At 38.1% G+C, this 21,163-nt stretch overlaps 1 protein-coding gene across 2 annotated transcripts in view; it reads right to left on the reverse strand.

Annotated features, from left to right (window-relative positions):
* BMP5 (bone morphogenetic protein 5) overlaps positions 1-21,163 on the reverse strand; it is a 57,249-nt gene that overhangs the window by 23,521 nt on the left and 12,565 nt on the right. For both annotated transcript variants that reach the window (XM_005485991.3, XM_074538230.1), the window contains 2 exons: positions 8,716-8,908; positions 2,763-2,911 (listed from right to left, as the gene is read on the reverse strand). In XM_005485991.3, coding sequence (XP_005486048.1) covers positions 2,763-2,911; positions 8,716-8,908 — 342 coding nt within the window. The remainder of the gene's footprint in view (positions 1-2,762; positions 2,912-8,715; positions 8,909-21,163) is intronic.

A 21,163-nucleotide genomic window follows, 5' to 3' on the forward strand; every position in this document is an offset into this window, starting at 1 on the left:
AGAGAAAAAGTCTACATTTCATGCTAAAATGAGACGTATGATACCAAATACTGTCCTAAAGAAAAAATAAAACACATTCCAGTGTCATGTGGCTTTTTGTACTTTTTTCAGGATTTTCAAAGGGGGAAAAATATGAATTACAACAACCAGACATTTTTCCAAAGATTTTCTTTTCACACTGTTGTATTAGTTACAAACTTCTTTTTATTCCTTATGTAGACATTATTGTTATTATTTGTGCACCATCTTCAGGGATGCAAAGAAATATACACAAGTAATTGCTCTGATAGATGATTGTAAGAAAGATTACTTTTAATGGTAGTGATAACAATATAATAGCACCCTGGAGTCTCAGCAACCATTGGTTCCCCATATTGGCTGCATGAATAAATCTAAAAATTAGTATGTTTTTACAGACTTGATTATCCAGGACCCCAGTGTAGCACCAGAATAACTCGATCAGGGATCTTCTTACTTACCAGGATCCCATTTAGTTTAATGATCTGTTGCAACAGAAAGGTTAATGGATCAGGTTTTATCATAAATATCTCTCCATTTATGGGGACAGAAGTACTATGCCTCCTGTAAGCTCGGCTGACAGCTGGAGGCATGAAGAAATGTGCTTCAGACCTGCACAGCCCGAAGTTCACTCGAGCCAAGGGAAGGTTTTTCTGCTGATGTGAGCCAGTCCCTGAGCTCTCTCAGAGAACTGGTTGGAGGAAAGGTGGGTGGGGTTCTCTGGGTTACGAACCGAGTCCGCTACACACTGAGTCGTATAAAAATTCATGTTCCATCTGTACACAAACGTGTCATTCAACTGCTGGTGTTTCTAATAGCTTCCAGAAGTAACAGCAACCCAATAAAAATAATCAAAGCCTTAAGAGCAAAATTGTAAGAGCATGAAAGGATGATTTTGCTTGTGCTAAGCTGAAGTAGTGTAGCGTAGGTCTGTTCTATAGTTTTGAAAACTTCAGTCCCTAGAAGTTGACTCCTTGTACAAATAAAGTGAAAAAGGGAATAGAAAGAGAGGGAAAAGGCAAATTCCTTCATAAGTCAAATAAGTAAGGTGCAAAAGGTAAAGCTGTTTGTGGCTTTGGAATTTAAAATAGAAAATTATCTATCACCTTTCCGATCTTGGGAGTAGGACAGGGGAAATATTTACATGAGCTATTCTTTTACAATTTCTTCAGTGTATTAACCTAAAGGTTTCCTTTTACCCATACAAACTTTCCTGTAGTTTACCAAACGGATGTAATTTTGAGGCTAGAACCAAAAAATTGCTGGTTGCAGGGTTTCTTAATGAATGCCTTTCATGGATATTTAATTTTCAACAATTTCTGTGTTCAAATCTCCTGGAAAAAAAAAAAAAAAGTCAAGGATGGAGTTTATTCTGGAGCAGGAAAGCTGGCCAGAAGCCAGCCCACCTAATTTGGATTCCTGACGGAGGTGTCGCCTCCCCAGAATTGTAAGAGCTTTAAAATGGCCTCACTAAACCAGGCTGCCTAAGAGATGTGCTCCCCACGCAGGCCAGGCTCAGGAGCGGTGCCTCGGAGGCTGGGCGAGGGCAGCAGCGTGCTCTGCTCTGCACTGGTGCCCACTGGCTGTGCTCTGACCACAAGGTAACGCCAGATGGAACGGCCATGAGCTTTGGTGCAAGCCTGCCAGCTCTCTTCTGAAGCATCGTGCCCAAAGGACAGTTTCTGCATAGCTCTCCAGCAGCCAGGGCACTTGCTGAAAAAGTATGAGATGCTTTGTTCACAGCCCAGCTGAGCCTGAGGGAGAATTTAGATCAAAACCAATGAGAAAATGTAGCCAGAACAAAGAAGGAAAAAAAAATATTAATCCTTTCACCAGGGTTTCTTCTGCTACTCATTAACATTATGTCAGCTAAGGTTTAGATTAACTGGCATCATAGATCCCTTGACCTCTGACATAAAAAGCTTTTTGACAAAAAGAGTTAAATCTGAGTTTGCTTGTAAAGTGGTATGGATTAAGTGAACCATCACAGAAAAAACAGTATATAAGTCTCTTTTTATTAGTTTCTAAAGAAGACTAAGTAAAGAACATTTCTTCTAAAAATATTGTTTTGCACTGAGATGCATTTTCAAATTTAATGAAGAGCATAACTGAATAATGCAGTAGCCCAGTAAATTTGTACTAAAACCCCCACAGCTCAAAACTTCAGTTTTGATAGTGGTCTTTTCTAATTTTCAGCTAACTAAAATTTTCAAGATTTCAAATTTTTAAATCATTTCAAGGTTTAAAAAAATCTTTTTTTCTTTTTCAAATTTAAGAAAACCAGTTCCCAAATTACCCTATTGTTAAACTTGCTTCAACATCAGTATCAACAGATGCTATATCTTTTGAATGACTCTGAGGTTTATTTTATAACTTTTTCTATGCTTCAGCCCAATAAGAATTCTGCAGAAGTTTGCAGAAGAAGTTCTGCAAATCTGACTTTCCTGAATTTAATCATCAGTAATAGAACATTAAAATGGATCTTAATTTTGTATGTAGGAGCCCTTATCCTGAACCCAATTTCACTTAATTCAGTTAGTTTTATAATTGCAATATTCTAAAGAATTGAAAATAATAGAAAATGTGCAGACCACATCAACAGCAGGACAAGATTAGTGTTATTTGCTTACAAACTCTCAGTGAATTGTCACCCAGTCAAGTTAAAAAACACGCGTCCAGAAAAAGGTCCTAGCAAGGTTTGACAAGAGCACACAAGGCCTTGGGATCTGTAGTTTGGATCTTACCGTCCCCAGTTTCAGCGCAGAGCTGCAAGCCCAGGTTGTTCTGTGGGTTAATCACCCAGTGATTGCTGGTCACTGTGATGTCGAAGACAAACCAGCCCACATCGGAAGCTTGAGCCTTCCTTGTGTCTAACAGGAACAAGTCTGCATCCCTAAATTAAAGAAAATCGGGATTTAAGGCATTCAAATATTATTAACTTGGTTCGTAATTTTCTTGCTGACAATAACTTCTTGGAGTCCAAATTAATAATCCTTTGATATATCCTCATTATGACATAGTACAGCATGTGCTGTAGCTGACAGGTAGTTGGTAAATATAATACATGTATTTCCCCTAAGAGGCCTTTCTCAAATGAGCTTCAGCATGAAAAAGTGATAGCTCTGGAAAATCTGAAAAATACAACTTCCTGATACAACTACATGAAAAACATCATTGAGGACGTGTATAAAAAAATTCATCTCTCAACATTAGAATGCATCAGGAAGATTCACTTTTATAAACTTTCCAGCATAAAATGACAAAATCACTTCCCAATTTCAATTAAAACTCAGAGGTATAGCGTTGCTAAAAAGATCTGCTGTTAATAATATGTGATGGCAGCTGTATCCTATGACAAAACGGGAATAGATGGCAGTTCAGACCGTTTCCTATTACTGCAGATGTCTAGAAAATAAGTCTCTATATCAAAGCAGAAATTACATATCTATTCAATAATATAATTATTACATGTTAATCCTCAGTTCCCTGGTATATTTTCAAATGTGTTCCCATGAAAACTTCCAGTAATTCAGAAGGGCTGCTCAGGGGAGTTAGTATAATTGTGTTACTAAATTTTTAGCATGGGTCATTTACTTGTTCTGTTTCCACATATCTCATGACACAATTGGTTCCAGATCATCATCTGTATTACAAATAATTTACTACAATGACCAGACTAAACCCAAGATATTTAACTCTCATCAGTTTCATTTTACACGCTTCTACAAAGCAGCATGCATTATTAAAAACTGTTTTCACCATTTAACCTTTTAAACCTAAATCTATAGTTATAGAAACCTATTTTTAATGCCATAAACAGTAGTCAAAACAGTAAGATACAAGAAAAAATGTTTCATTCTAATTTTTTACTGTACAAGTCAGCTAAAGGCAGAGTTGGCTCACACAGATCTGGAAATTGTACTGTTGCCTTACAGACAAAATTAATTCACACTTAAAGAGGAAAGACAATCAGCCAGAACAGGCTTTGTGTGAAAAAGTGGATTTAAAATTGCTAGTGTCTTGTCACTCTATTCTTACATGCTTGATCACAATGACACCTTAGAAAGTTCCTGTCTGATCTAAACACAGTAAATGCACCTAGAATGTCTGATACTAAAAAAAGCATTAAGTGCAACTTTTGAAACTGTGATTGCTAAATAATGAAGAAAATAAGACTGAGTGAACTATGACAAGCATATGTTTACTTATATGTGAGATATATCTGCAAAATCAGGTTAAAGAGTTCAGAAATTATAAAGGAAGGTAATTTAAAAATAAAAAAGGAATTGAAAGGGTTTTTTTTTTTTTTCCAAGTTGCCTTTTTTTTTCTTCTGTTAAAGGATAATCTTTTGATGGGCTCTTATCACTTCCATTCTAGTAGAACTGTGCTAATGACCACACAAGGAGAAAACCTACATTCCCCCTCTGGAGTTAACATGAAGAAAATCTTACAACTCAAAAGAGCCTGACCTGCTATGCTAGCACTGAACAAATTAACAACATACCACAAGCTCATAAATAGTACTCTCTGGAGTCTTAAATGCCAACTTTTTTCTCTAATATGCAGTTTTATCAGAATTTTAAACTTGAAAAGTTCCGACTTTGAGATTTTTATTTAGAAATACTTTTGCATCACTCAGTAGATTTAATAGAAAACTGTAAAAGTGTTTGGAATATAAAATACCACAATACCACAGTGATATATTTCCCCACTTGTCTTTTCTACTCCTAGAATACATAATTGTTTTCTCATATAGAGTCTTTCCATTCCAAATCCAGGACTGGTACTAAAGGTTCACAAAATCATGATGTTTCCCATGCCAAATCAGAATAAGGCACTATGAATGGTCCAGCCCAGAAATGCCTACGAGGGACAAATTTTTCCCCAATGTGACTTTATTACTTCGTACTGCAGCAAAAACTCAAACTAAAGTGTCTTTGATATTGATATTTCAATTACTTGTCTGTCTCCCTGCAAGTACAGTGACCTGGCTAAGGTTATACACTTTAAAGAGACAGATTGCTCTTACTCATTACCTCAGCAAATGAAACGAAAATGAGTTGGGGTTACTTAGAGAAAACCAGAACTATGCACTTCTATGTGCTCTTGAGAACACATAGAAGAATGGAGAAAATGTATCTGGACCAATACTAGTAATTTAGCCCACATAACAACAGCATATTACTACAGAAATTCAAAACTGTAAAACTGTAAAACTCAGGGGAAAAATTCAGGGAAAATAACAACTTCTTCCACAATTGATACAGATACAGGGTAAAAACCTGACCCCTGAGAAGGCAGCAGGAACTCTAGGATCAGGGTTCCCCCTTAGTTCATGTCATTCATTCAAACTTCCCATCATATTTTGTGACATTTTTAATTTTAAAATTCTCCTTTATTCTGTGCAATCACACTTAAAATGAAAAACAGCTGCAAATTTTGGCTGAATTTTAAAATGTATTTCTATTTAAAATATAGCCCACAACACGTAATTAAAACCCAAGGCATTATGTCGTAAATAGCCCAAAATGCAGAGTGCAGCTGATTGGCTGTACCTTTACAGAGGCTCTTTAGGGCAGTGATTTCAGTCTGGTCCCCAATGATCAGTTTTATAAAGGAGAAATGCTATCACAGTCAAAAATTTCAGCAAAGAGGCTGAAGGCAGAAGGTCTAAGAAGCTCCAAATCTCCTGGGACCCTTAAGGAAGAAAAGGTGGAACAAACCAGCTACATGTTCCTTGAAAGCTAGAACAGTCCTTGATCAGATCAAATAATCACTACAGTGTAATAGGCCATCCCAATAATGCTGTTTTGCCTCCATCCTCATTCTGGAAACTGGCTTTTGTATCTTATTGCCACTTGAGCATTCCCTAATGTGAAAACAGCCCTCAGAGTTTACTTGAATTAGTGGCTAGCTGCCACCAAATCATGAACCAAGATTTGGCATGAATTGGACAATATTTACTTTTGTCTTGAGAAAAGACTTGGGTAGGAGTCGATGGCGGGGCTCCATAGGAAGTCAGCCTGCTATGCGCCATGCTGTACATTTCCTTAGACCAAATAAAAAACTTTAATCCCAAAGACGGGAACTTCAGCAAACTCCAAGGGAATTAAACACACACACTTCAGTATCCAGGCTGTCATAGAGACAGAAGAATGCCTGAGCCTACAGCACAATCCTTAGTATGCAACTTGGAAACCCTGAGCCCTGGGCACCCCCTGCCTGAAAGCACAGCAGGCCTGTGTTTGGGATTGCAGAGTCCTGTCAGACACTTGTGTGTCCTGCTCAAAGCAAAGCGTGCAGGAGCAGTTTTGCTGTGGAATGTCACTAGTGAGGGATGTAATATTCTGTGGGATATTACAGAATCACAGAATCAGAGAGAGGTTTGGGTTGGAAAGGTTCTCAAAGATGATCAGGTCTCAGCCCCATGCCATGGGCAGGGGCACCTTACACTAGGACCTGTGGCTCAAAGCCCCATTCAGGCCAGCCTTGAAAGCTTCCAGGAATGTGGCATTCACAACTTATGTGGGCTACATGTTCCAGTGCCTCTCCATCTTCAAAGTTCTCTCCCTCTCCCATTCTGTAGTTACAGCTTCTAAAAATTTTGTACCTGAAACCTAATGTACATATGTCAAATAAACCTGAGGTGATAAAGTCAAGAAAATCGCAAGTGAAGTCTGGCCCCAAAACAAAAGGTGTGGTTTTGTTGGAAAAATAAAAATTCCTGGGAGCTCGTCTTGGGGTTTCTTCTGCCTGGAGACAGCAATGGGCTTGTGAAAAAATTTTCTTGTTTTTAATTTGAACAGTGAAGAGCTTGTGGTCTTCTCCTGTCCTGTTCCACTGAGGCAGTTGCCTATAATATCCCTCCATATTAGCAGAAACTGTAAAAATCAACACTAGGAGAGAAACACTTATTCTACATCTGAAGCTTCTGTAGTTACACTGGTGAAATCAAATGCATGGTGTGTCATTGTCTGTTCCTCCTTTCAGCAGCATGCTTCCATTAGAGGATATGGGGCTTTTATAATTGTAGATGCAAGTATAAAGCATTTATAAATTTCTGTTTATGCATTGAAAGAAATCAAAAGCATTGTTTAATGCCTTCACAGAGGCAGTTGCCATTTGCACAAGTCAGGTAATAACTGTGATATTCATCTGAGTGGTAAACAGTTTTGCTTTCTATAAAATAGAATACAAACCACCAACTGAAAATATTCAAGAACTTAAAAAGAAAACATCAAAAGTATTAGAACAAATAGTTTTTCCCATTAGTTCACAAAACAATCTGAGTTCTCAGGTGTAAAGCTTTCATCACCTTAGCCTTGACCTGTGCTCTTGAAAAAGATATGGTTTGTTCCTCCCTTCTTCATTCCTTCCTCCAATAAGTTTCTTTTAGAACCTATGTCAAAAGAATTTGGGAAGCTGAAGATAGAGGTAAAAAAAAAAAAACAAACCCAATACTCTTTTCTTCATCCCCAAATTTACTAAGAAAGTGAAAGGTATTCTGTAAGGATGAGTGCTTTCCCTCCTGTTGATTCCATTGGTATAAAATGAATCCCTGTTTATAGCCATAAATATTTTATAACTTGGAGTTCAGAGATCTGACCTGGAGGGTACAAGGTCAAGATTCTGTGGGTAGAAAGGAGATTTGAATTCTGGCTCAGTCTTCAAGCTAGCTTGTGATGAGGCTTTTGTTTCCTCCCAAATACTCTGCAAGTTTAAGCTGACATTTTCTTTGGTTTTGCCAAACCTCCCTGGGATAGAAATCAGTTCCAAGATGAAGAAGAGTTTTTGCTTATCTTAAAATAGAACTTTTCCCCCACACATTTTCTGAGAAAAGACGTGAACCAATTTAATTTAAATCCCTATATTTTGAGTCTATGTAGCTTTTTCAGAAGCATCTTGGAATTGATACTAGTTTTCAATCATAATTTTCAGGTCCTTAGCTACTTTGCCTGGTGAAATCTGCTAATTTACTGAGTTCTTGTAGAGTCTTGGAAATATGTCATACACAGAGCTCTGCAAACTCCATTCAGGGATTTGCTCATACAACATCATGTGTGGCACTTAGGACATGGTTTATTGGTGGATTTGGCAGCGTTAGGTTTATGATTGGACTCGATCTCAAAGATTTTTTCCAACCTAGATGATTCTATGATTTGTTTTAGTGTTCAGTTATGGTGAGCAGCATGTGTTAAGTATGCACATCATCTTAAAGATAATGCAGGAGTTTATCTTTTAATTACCTTCTGCAGAATTGTCAAACACAAGCAAAAAAGTGATTACTTCTTCAAAAGTAATCAAAGTTAGACAGTGTTTCTGCCTCTAAGGAGCTAAGTGAATCTTGGCTTGCAGTACCTTAGTGTCAGCAAATGGTGCATTTCCCAAACCCAGACACTTGGACTGTGCACGGGACTCCACCATTTGCTCACTGAGAACATGAACCCTCACCTGCTTTGTGCATGGGCAGATTATTTGGTGAACTTGGACATAAGCCTGGAATAAATTACATTTAAGGTAAGTTTTAGTCTTATCCAGGGCTTGCTTTTGTTGCCTAAGAATTAACACTGCACAAGCCACAGCGGTAGCAACAATGCCTTGTCAGGTGTGCTCTTATGATCAAATATTTCCCTGCTTAAGACAGGCAAAGGGGATGGAATTCAGCATGTGATGAGTCCACGCCAGGATTGGGATACCTGTTGGGATACTCCTTGATGATCTGATATATGCTGATCTGAATGGTTTCATTCTCAAAGCGGCTGTTGCTCCGATCTTTGTATATCCGGAACTCGGCGGCTGTCACTGCCTCTCCGTGCGGGATCTGAGTCAGGTCAAAGCGGAATTCCTTGTAGTGCCTTCGGTGGTGGGAGAAGTCCTTGTCCCTTTCAACTGTCAGAAAAAGAATTGAATGTAAATTAAAGACGTGAAACAAATGCCCACTTCCCACGATGAATGGAGCATTCCCTCTGCTCGGGGGTTAACAAACATGACAATATAAAACTGTGCAAATAATAAAACCACAAGCCCAGACATACTTCCAGTTAAAGGAAATTCCACCAGCCCAGTATCTTCAGTTCAAAAGGAAAAAAAACCTCCATGGCTTTTATATAAATTCCAGAAGCTGGAGTGGAAAGAATATCAAAAAAAGCTGAAAGGGGGCATGTTGTAAAGCAACTAGAAATATGGACAAACTAAAAGCTGTGAAAGGACTTAGGACTTCAGTGTAGCCATAAGCACAGCAATAGCAATGTCAGAACTATAGATGACTTTGAAAAACACTAATTGCCTCTAATAACCAGGCTGATGAGAGGAATGCAGCTTATTTCTGTTTAACATAATAAAAGTGGTACTAAAGTGCACTGCAACAACTGTATAGTTAAGAACCAGTTAAGTCATATAAATTAACACAAGTTGTACTCTAATGACATGCACGTCATCTTTCCAGTGGTCAGAAGAAGGAGCTGTGCGTCGGGGCCAAGTGGTTCTGGCACCCCAGCAGCATAGGAGGTACAATTCTGGCTTGAGAAGTCCCCTCAAACCTGTTCTTGGTGGGCAGGTGCAGCTCCCACTGCTTCTGACACTGCCATAATTTAAAATAAAAAGCAAGCCTCATGATTGCTTAATTGAGGTTTCCACAGAATTTTAAGAGGAACAAACCAGATGATTTTAATTTATAACTGGTTTGGGTCTATTTCCATTGTCTGCTGCAGTTCTGATTCTCAGTTAGGAGCAACTTTTGCAATGGAATATATGTTTTGATGTGACAACGGAAACTACAGGCCATAGTACTGGATGATGATCGCCTTATGGGATTCATCCTTCAGATTTTAGGAATGTGGAAAGGAAAATGATCCATGGTTTCCACTTCCACAGAGTACAGCGTATGATTGACCTATGAATAAGCTGTGCTCCGTGGGAAGACAGAATTTCTGTCTCCTGGAAAGTTCTACCTGCCTGGTGACATACATGCTTTGTTTAACTGATGGTGGACAAAGTCTAAAATACAGAGTTGGGATTTGGTTTATATAACCAACTAAACATTTATGGCTGCACTCAGCTTCCCTAAACACTCTCTTCTGTAACCCCAGCTCCTTTACTGCATTTTAGTCCTCAGATCTGAGGGAGGAACAATGTCTGTTCTGAAAAAGCACACATTTGCATTACTAAATGCTACATGTATAAATAATGTGTAAATTATTACAATATTTATACTTACATGCTTATATATATATGGCTCCCAAACAATTCTTTCTACATACATAATATGTATGTGTTTGCATGCACATACAATTATATAATTTTATAGATAAACATACATATCTGTATTATTATAATGTATATGTTGCCTTACAAAATAGAAATCCACTAAAAGGTCAAAAAATAATTTTGGGCTTGACATATAAGGGTATAGTTATGGACATATTAAAGTGGGAGCTATTGAACAAAAAGTATTTAACACTATTTTCAGAGCAGTAGTTACTAGTTAAGTCACCTGTGGTCATGTAACTCATTCTTTACAGTGCACTTCCCTGTCATCTTTTCAAAAATCCAAACCCTCCTTGCTTTCACTAGCTTTTTTTTTTTACATACAAGTCTGTATTGCCATTAAGAACCACAAAAAATAAAATATATAGGCTATAAGAACACTTTATCTTCAGTGAAAATTAACTTTCTCCCAAATGACAAAAGGAAAATTGTCTGCTAACTGTGAGGTTTACTTGGCTCAAGTGCATATTTAGCTTACATGGGTTTCCCATCGAACACTGTGCAGAAAAAGTAAAGCAGAAAAGCAGCAGAAGCATGTAAACTGGCTGCTCTGTAGCTGAAGATGGATGGGCTGCTACTGAAGAGAAACAGGATACAGTCTATTTAGCAGCTCCACTGCCCGGTTCTAAACCGTCAGATACATACAGAGATCTGACTTAGGGTTTGGGAGTTGTTTGCTTTTTTTTTTAAATACCCATGTAAAGCCTTTCATTTCAGAGGAGCTTGGCAGAGATTAGCATATGCAAAAGCACTGAGCCGGGAGGGGTTTTCTAGTACAAAGAGTCTGCTCCAAGTTTCTGAGGTTATAATGAGCATTTCAAAACTGTCATGGAACAGATATGTCAATAACCTTCAAATGAGAACTATATCTAACACAGACTTGGCATAGTGCAAACCTTTCTGCTGTCTCTGGATAGTATTTTTTCAACAAGTATTTACCGGCATGGGTAACTAAGCACTACTCACTATGAGTAAACACTGAATAATCAAACATTGAATAAAAGGCTTAAATGCCACTACTACTGGACAGATTGATTTTTATTTTGGTTTGAAGCTTCCTTTCATCTAGTCTCTGCCAAGTACTTTCTAATTAGTAACATTAGTTTAGAAACAGTAGATGTCTGCCTATATGTTATAGTTTGGACAGAAGCCTCCACAATACCCCTCACAGTATCAGTGGGGATCTCTCAGGATCACTCAACTGATGAAAGAATACTGACAGCCACTTTCTGGTGGGCCTCAAATTAATTGTTACAACTCACATAGATAGTATTTATCTGTGTTTCCACATATATACCCAAGGAAGATGCAGCACTGTCATCTGAAAGGGACACAAGTTCAAAATTTCTCTGGTTTGAGACAGGATTTACAGGCAGGCCAGGACTCCAGGGCAGCAACAGTCTGCAGAAGTGAGGGGCTGTAGGAAACACTGAACATCACTGCAAAAACACCCCGAGTCCAAGGAGGTCCCATTCTGCAGTGAACCCAGAATGTCTATCTGCAAATTTATATCAGCCAATGTAAAAAGCAAAAAAAAAAAAAAAAAAAAGAAATTGCATACAAATGCAGAGAACTTAAAATCTTGCATTATATAGCAGACTGCAAAAAAAGAGGTGATGGTGATGTTACAATAATGACCAATAGTTAGAGTGGTAGACAAGTTAGAAAAGTGAAATACTATTTAATGATAATGAATATTTTATTACTTAAAATAATACACAAATCTTGGTCCCTTCTGCATCTAATGCCTTGTCAGGCAAGACTGTGAATGCTCAGTAGGGTATCTGTCAGGTCCTTTGTCCTGCTGAAATAGCATGAAGTGCAGGGAAGCACCATTTCTCAAATATTTTTATTTCACAGGCAAGAGCTTTTCAACACTGGCAGCCTGAAAAACACAGATTAAAATTTTCAAGTATTCGGTCCTTTCAGAAAGTTGTCGTGCCATTCCAGCCCTGCTCAGTACATCTGCCAAAATGCATTTCTGTGAGACAAATCACAGCATCTAAAAACCAGTTGAACAGAAAATCAGTAAATATTTTTTAATCATTGGAGGAATAGAATTTTTCTAAGTAAAAGATAATAGAATATTAGGGGCAATGCTGATTACAAAAAAAAAGAAAGAAAAAAAATCTTCCTTTGCTCTCATTGGCCAGGATTCTTAGCATTGACTTTTAAAAATGGCATTTTTATACCACCTGAAATTAATATATGCAGCACTACAGTTACATCAGACAAGTCATGGCTCAGGGGAATATCACAAACACCTGTGTGTAAGATGGGAAAGAATGATATTTTCCACCCATGTGGCAAACTGATGAAACATTTACACTGTATTAACACTAAATCTAACTCTAAGAAGAAAAAAAGTCAAATTTTAAAAAGGTATTTTGGAAAAGAGGTCTTCTTTTACACTGAAATAAAATATCATGCATTGTTTTTCATTAATAAAACTATTTATTTTATGAGGGGAAAAAAATAACAACTGAAAAACACTGAAAGCACTTACATAGATATATAACAAGTAATCAGTATTTTAGAAATTCAGTTATAAATATCTGATTGTGTTGACTGAGCTTAAAAAATATAAAAACTGCTAGTGATGAGTTTAGGTCATAGTGCCTGAGGGACTATTAGATGTGCTCCTTCATTAGTGATTAGCTCCACACTGATATGTGCTTCACTCTTCCTGAAGATGTTGGTGTGTGGCTGCGGCACATGGGAAAAATGAAAGCTGCTTTGGCAAATGGGTAACAAACCAAAGACACGCTGAAAGGACATGTTACAATAAGCTGATTTTGCAATATAACATCCCAGGATCCCAACTCACTTCACAAACAGTGAACCTTCCCTAATCAAATTAATGTCACTTTTTAACTATTAAATCTATGTTCCAAGGCAAAATTGAGGGTTTACATACCTGTGTAGCTAGAAAGGGTCATTTACACTAATCTCACTGAATTTCACTGTTTGACTCTAAATTCTTTGTAGAAGTACTAAGTAAACCAGTCAGTTTTAATCACTCCAAGGTGATAAAGTTTACAGTAAGCTGATGCACTACAAACGACACTCATTTACATCTTGAATATAATGAAATGATAGTTTATCTACAGTGAACACTTGTGGTTATCTGACCAAAACAGGTCAAAGGTTCCAGGCATTTTCTCCTGAAATTACTCAGTGCTGCCTCTAATGACTGATAATTGAAAGCAGAGACTGGAAATATCAAATGTGGTAGGTGACAGATAAGCAACAGATTAATGCAAGTACTCTGTTACAGGACACTGAAAGGTCAGAGGCCCTAGGAATTAGCTATTGTGCTACTGTGAAAAGACAGACATCAAATAGCTGTTTACCCCACTCTTGCTCTTCTCTCTCTCATTCAAATTCCAGTATCACAGATGAGACTGTTTAGGGTGACTCACCTTTCATAAATTAAGGCAACAATTGTTTTGTAGGGTATGTAGAAAGGGGAAAAGAGATTCTAGAGAAGCATACAGGGTTTAAAAAACCCAAAATAAAATGGCTATGCTAGGTGTAAATGTTTCAATGAAGTGCTTCTGAGAGAAGTTAAGGACATTCATAAGAATGTCATTCTCAGTTGAAGAGAGACCACATTACAGATTCTAAAATATATATTTTTATATTTTTAATATTTGTAACTTTTTTGGCTTGTACAAAATGAATATCAGCTTTAGAAAATCACTTTATCTGGGAAAGCATACCTTTCATTTTTTCACCCTGGAAGTCCTAAATATGTACAATCTAGGCAATATTGAAGCAAGTGGCAGCCATTTCATCCTATTCATTGGCCTTTGAATGAGGATTAAAGTCTTCTAGAAAAGGTTTTAAATCAGGTGAACTTTTAAAGTCCAAGAATGAAGAAAAATAACTTCTCAAAGTAGTGATTAAAAATAAAAGCAGCAGACTATGATTCTAATTCTCTAAGCACTACTTCTTTACTAGGTTTATCTATTTTTTAGAATGGTGAGTTTCCTGATGTGAACTCAGGGAATCTATTTTGAGTTAGACGTTGAAATTGAAAAAAACAGTCACCTGTCCTTAAAGCATTGCTTTGGACACCAGAGATGGCTGCCTGATACGGTCAGTGGAGAGACAATTCTGTTTGTTAAGGGTCAGCTGTCTTGTACCAGCCAGTAAACAGAACAAAAGAGTTTATTTACATTTCCTCTTTGGTCCACTGTAGCTCCAGTGGATAGTCCTTGCTCAAAGGACAGTTCAATCCTTATCAGCTGATTTCAGTGACTGTGTCCTCACTGCCAGGATGCCAGTAACCCAGCAATGGGACATCCTGAGAAGAAATGCAGGGGTTGAGGTCCAAAATCAGAATAAAATGGGTTTTTGTTCCCACACCTGACTTCTTTTTATTATGTGACATTAGACATTTACTATTTACATTACCATAATCATTCTGCTGAGTATTTTAACTACAAAACTTCCCCACTGCATGTCTTTCATTTAGGATTAAGTAGTTGTCACCTCAGAAACAGGGTGGGATGGCTTGCACAACTGGAGTGCTGCTAAAGATAGCTATAAATTCTTGAGAAGAGATAGGTAAGGAAGGAGAGGCAGTGAGGCAACCCTCTATACTAGGGAATGTGTTAATTGCCTAGAACTTAATTATGGTGACAGCTGGGTTGAGTGCTTATAAATAAGAATCAGAGGGAAGGCAAACCACAGCTATCCTGGTAGGAGTCTGTTACAGACCATCCAGCCAGGATGGAGAAGCAAATGAAATGTTCTACAAGCAATGGGAGAAGTCTACCAGTCACCAGCCCTTGTTCTCATGGGGGACTTCAACTTACCAGTTGTCTGCTGGAAATACAACACAGCAGAGAGAAAACAGCCTAGGAGGTTCCTGGAATGTGTGGAAGAGAACCCACTCACACAGCTGGTGAGGGATTCAGCTAGGGAAGGTGGACATGCTGCTAGTGAACAGAGAATCACTGGTGGGTGATGTGTAGGTGGAGGCCTCTTGGGCACAGCAAACACAGAATAATGGAGTTTTTAGTTCTGAAGAAGTAAGGTAGTGGGTCAGCAGAACTGCTCTTCTGGACTTCCTGAGGGCAGACTTTTGCCTGTTTAGCAGGCTGGTTGGCACAGTCCCTTGGGAGGCAGACTGAAGGACAAAGGAGTCCAGGAAGGATGGACATCTTTCACGAGAGAGACCTGAAAGACCAGGAGCAGGCTGTCCCCATGTGCCAAAAAAACAGTCAATGGGGAAGAGGAGCAGCCTGCCTGAACAAAGAGATTTGGTTGGAAATCAGGAAAAAAAGGGAGTTTATGCACTTTGGAAGAAGGGGCAGGAAATCAGAAGGACTCCAAGGATGCATGAGGTTATGCTGAGAGAAAATTAGAAGGGCCAATACCCAACTATAATGTAATCTGGGCACTGCCTTAAAACACAATGAAAATGTTATTGTAAATACATCAGCAAAAAATGGAGTGCAAAGGAGAATCTCCATGCTATTGGATGTGGGGAAAAACACAGTGGCAAAGGGTGAGGAAAAGGCTGCAGTACCTGATGTCTTCTTTGCCTCAGCCTTTAATAGAGCTGCGCCAGTTATTCTCTGGGTGTCAGCTCCCTGAGGCAGAAGACAGGTACAGGGAGCAGAATGAAGCCCTCAAAGTGGTGGACTTGTCAGTGAATGTTTAATACTTGGAGTCAATGATCCTTTCTCCATATAAATGATTCTATAAGACAAATGTATGCAGAGGTTGAAAACAGGAGTCCCCAAATTACATTCCACACATATCCTATCTTAGACACGAAAGTCACTGTCAGAAACCTAATCTGCATTCAGATCCCCTTCCAACTGGAGCAAAGCTGTTTCCTTTATCAGTGGGGATTTTGCTTAATTAGAAAGGGCAAGTCTGGAGAATTTTTTTTTCATTGCAACAGTTCTGTTTCTTAAAAACTGATTTATTGCAGGACGTTTTATTTGAGTTCCTCTGCATTTATTATTATTATATTGGTTGTATTTAAAGTAATTATATATTTACAGATGTGGTTTTGAAATAATAATGTAAATTACTTTCACATGAAACTTTCTTTTCAAAACACAAAGAATAAAGTTTGATCAGTCATGTACAGAAGCTAGATACACTGCTGTAAATTTAGTTATTTCACTAAATCCTTTATTTTCAGGTCAGGTACTGACATCAATGAGCAATATTTTCCTACTTTGTTTACCAAAATTAGAGGCAGTCTGAAAATTGTTTGATGAAATACTGTGCAGTTAGTGACAGTTTTAATAAATGCAATACTTATTGAATCCAAATTTTTAGTGGTTGAACATCCCTTCTATAACTGAACAGACATACTGAACTGTAAAATTGCATAGTGATTAAAATCAAAATAAAGTCAATGAAAACACCTTCAACAATGGCAATATAAAGCAAGAAGGAAAAGAGAAAGCACAATAAAAAAATCAAACCAACAAAAACTGATTGCCTTTTTTCTTTTTTCAAAGCAAATATTATTTCACTTATTGATTTTTTCTCTTTAACCCACAAAGAAATGCATTTCAAAATCCCATAATTTATAAAAAAAGAAAAAGTTAGACTGTATGAATGTATTTTAATCAAGTGTTACATCTTTTGAGAGTGCTGTTCTATTATTAAAATGTTCATTTCTTCATTTTATTATTTTAGTTAATAAGATCTCATAGATCCTTGCCAATTAACAAAACACACATTTCAGAAACTCCAAACAGTGTAAAGACTAAAATATTAAGGTGGACTTTCAAATGATGTGATTTCTACTTTCTAATCCCCTCAAACTTGCATGCAATGTTTTACATTTATAAATAAATGTAAATTAAAAATAAATGTTTCACTTTAGTAAGTGATAGTACCCAAGTAAATAATGGAAGTTATACACCCATGCTAATATGTAAGTGAATGTGTACAAGGATAAGTTTCTTTTTTTTTTCTATTAATTCTTTTCAGAATTAGAACTCAGTTAATAGTTAAAAGCTTCCAGCATTCGCCATGAGAGGGAAAGAGTTCCCAGAAACCATGTAACAGTGCCTGCCAGCAACTTTTATAAGCAGATACCTAAAGGAACGCCTCCATCAAAGAGGCATAACTGGGCTTAGCTTTCTCACACACAACCTCCCAGGTGATCTGGACGCTGTGAGATTACCCATGATACCTTCTTGCTACTTTACATTAAATTATGGAGTGAAGCAGAAGTTTTAATGAAATTGCTGGTCTTCATTCAAGAGCCAATGTTTTGTTAAAAATTTCAGTGCTAAACATGTGTTATTCATTCAATTTACTCTTCCAAGTCAAATGCACTTGCTCAACAAGTCAAAACAAGTGCTGCACTGCAGCTGGTCCAATGATAATTAAATGCTGGAAGACTTTCAGTTGTTGATACAAAATAAGTGGGAAAGCAACACCCTGCCTTTCTTATGCTGCCTTGAACCCGGCCAAAACAAGAGGAGAAGTAACCAGAAAAAGAGATTGAGTTCTAGAAGTGAACAGAACTTTGAGAGTCCAAGGCTGGGTACTATCACAATCCTAACATAAAAGATAGTTGGCAACGCAATTCCTCAAAATCTCCTTTTTCTGATGGTTTTGACAGGATAATGCACTGTGTATATTTCAACCTGACAAAATGCAAACCTTCCACTCCAGTTGCTCAGCTGTACCACAAAGCACAGCAAAAGATACAACTGCACATATGTGCTATTTAAGCTCTAATAAATAAGGACCCTGTGGTTTCTTTGTTGTTTTGAGACACACCATATTACAAAGGCACTCCAATCACAAATACATGTGTTAATCTAAATCTACTAGATTTCTGATTGCCTCCAGTTTCATCAGTGATAAATAAATCTTTACTTGGAAAAAAAGAACTCCACAAAGATCCCTCTATTACGTAGTTCTGAGCTAACGCATAGATAAATTAGCTAATCCTTACACCACCACCACTTCAGGCTGCTAATTTTGCCTGCTGTTTTCAAAGATGTCTATTCTGCCTCACCTTTGGCAAAACCAGTAAATTTTGATACCATCTGTCAATAGACTTCCATTTTTTCTCACATTTATTTCTGTTTTTCTATAATCACAGATCAGCACAAAGAAAACTAACAATTATTGCCAGGTTTCTGACTGTGTGTGAAAGTCAGGATGTCAGATCAACACAACCTCAAGGTTAACAAATGACAGAAAAAAAGATCCCTCTTGGGTTCAGCTGCAACTGAATAGAAACAAAAGTTATACCTCTGGGATCCAATGGTCAGAAAATAGGTGTAAGTTATAACTGTTTTGACACTGTAAAAGTATACAGATGGAACATAACTTCTGAGGAGGGTGAAAGGGCATATATCATCATAGGGCAACTGGCAGGGGAGGAAAAGCTAAACATTAAAGTGCACTCTATCTTCTCACATCTCTTAGTTTCTGCTCATGTTAACCCTCTGCTCACTTCCAGCCAGAGGTGGCAAGCCACTCTACCATTTACCATTCACCCATGTTGTCTCATAAACTCCATCTCTTTTCTGCTGTGGAATTTGTTGGAAATGCTTCCATGGAAGTTGTGTCTGAACATTAAGCTGGATATGACTGGATAGGCAATATTTTCTGCTTACTCTCTGCTCACATCTGAGTATTTTAATATTACCCATAACCATTAACACTGACCAAACATTCCATAAAAACAGTCCAGCTGTAACAAGGATAAAGAAGGAAGCCCTCAAGAACATCTCATTTAGAAAGTAGAAGAAGGCTTCTTTACATATAAGTAATCAAAAAATTTTGCCAGACTATATTATAGACAGGATATTAAATGCAGTTGCAAAAAATAGCTGCTGACAGGCCATGCACTTAGTTATTCTGTCAGCTTGGCTCAAATAAAATCAGAAGTCCTCTGATTTATACTTTGGTTGCAAAAATGTTTACTGGGCTAATCACTACACTGAGCCATCTCCCTAAAATTAAAAATGTAAGGAAACTAAGCTTCATCTTTTATAATGTATTTGCCCTCGTTTTGCTGGTTTTTGCAGCACACTCTTGCTGTTGTCCAACACCAAGGAGCCACCTAGGAGAGCCTGAGGTGGTGCTGAGAAACAGAGCAACGGGGCCAGAAGCACTGCAGGGGCAGGACCTCACAGACATTGTGCTGGAAGAAAACGGGAGGAAGATGAGGAGGAAGAGCAGATAGGAGACTGGCCTGGGGTGGTGAGAAATGGCACTTTCAGATGGCAGGTTTTAACAGCCACTTTGGGATCTGGCTGTGGTTTTAACAGCTTGTTCATACAGATACAAAATGTACCCTCTCCTCTGTAGCTCTGTCAGTCTAATCTGACCATGGTTTATGCCCATAGAGATAATTTCACCCCTATATGGAATAAATCCTCTCAAAAAGAAGGAAAAAAACTGTGGGTTTTTTTCCCTGAAAGAAGATTAAAATTTACCAAAGCTAATTATCTTTTTGACCCTTTTTCTGGGCAGAAACTCACTGATGGTTAGTGAATAAAATACCTCTGGATTGGCCATCCAGCATTACACCTGCACTGCCAAAGGAAAGGAAAAGCAATCTTCACAAACAATGTGACGAGCTCAGATTAATTCCAGGTAACACGACAGTAGGTCGTGATTCCTCACAGTAGATTCTTTGGAGGCTTGGGGAGAGAGACACAAGAGGCTCAAAATTACATAACAAGCAAGAAACTAATTTCCAAAGTAGAAAGTATGACATTTTGAGCACACATTTCTGTTCATCCAACAATTGTCTGATGCAAGATGATCACTCCTCTCTGAAAAAGACCCAGTGATTGATGTCAATGTACAAGACAAGAGTAAGGTCCTCCTTCTTTGTAGCTACCCTGTCACAGAGTCACAGAGAGGCTCTGGTTGGAGGGCACTTGAGGAGATCATCTGCCCCTGGCTCAGGCACAGCCACCTAAAGCTGGTTGCCCAGGACTGTGGACATGCTTGTAATATTTCTGCATTTCAGTGTTATTCCACCTAGGACTGCTTTTCTCATATTGCCCACACAGTTACTTGCAAACACAATACCTAAGCCAATAGTAGAGGTATCTACAATTGTGCTGTAGGTGTAACACTTCTCTGGAATAGCAAAGATGGTCGCCTGGGGCTTGTACTCTGCTGAGCTGATGTGCCCCAGCAAAACTTGTGTGTCTTTCTGGGCAGAAGGAAAGAATGAGCAGGGAGTGGGAACCTGACCTGCAATCTTTTTAATACCACACCACTAAGAATATTTCACATGTATTTCGTAGCAGCTGATCAATCTTTGCCCACGCTTGTGCTAAACCTGTGTTTCCACTAGTTTGGAAGTGACAACTGCTCTAATCTCTGGGGATAGGCTTAAAAAATAAAAAAAAACATTTGTCAATCTGGAAGCAACCCAGCCTCGTCTTTTGGATACATGCTTTCATTCCCATTTTGATGAAAACAAGCTCCCTACCTGCAGACAAGCAGAAGCAGCATGATTTAATGGAGGTTGTGGTAAATCTTACTGATACAATGATATAATGTTACTGATATAGTGATATGTTAATAAAAGAAGCTTCATTACTGTGCAGCAGCAGATGGTAATGTAAGTACAGCATGAACAGGTCATAACTAGTTTGGCAGCTGTGCCCATGGAGCCAGGATCTCAGTTCGTGAGTGTTCCTGTGTACTGGTTCCAGTTGAGTGATGGATGCCTTTTAGACAAGGTCTCCCACGTGCACACACATCCTAATAGAACATCTTTTGTATTTTGCGTTTATAAGGCGTACATACAAATATGGAGGAAGCAGAGCACAACTGCTGAGCAATCAAAACAGTGGCAACATGCTGTCAATCCTAATGACACTGGTCTCTTCATTCTGGCCCAATGAATTG

This window comes from Zonotrichia albicollis, chromosome 3, assembly GCF_047830755.1.
Source record: "Zonotrichia albicollis isolate bZonAlb1 chromosome 3, bZonAlb1.hap1, whole genome shotgun sequence".
Taxonomy (NCBI): Eukaryota; Metazoa; Chordata; class Aves; order Passeriformes; family Passerellidae; genus Zonotrichia; species Zonotrichia albicollis.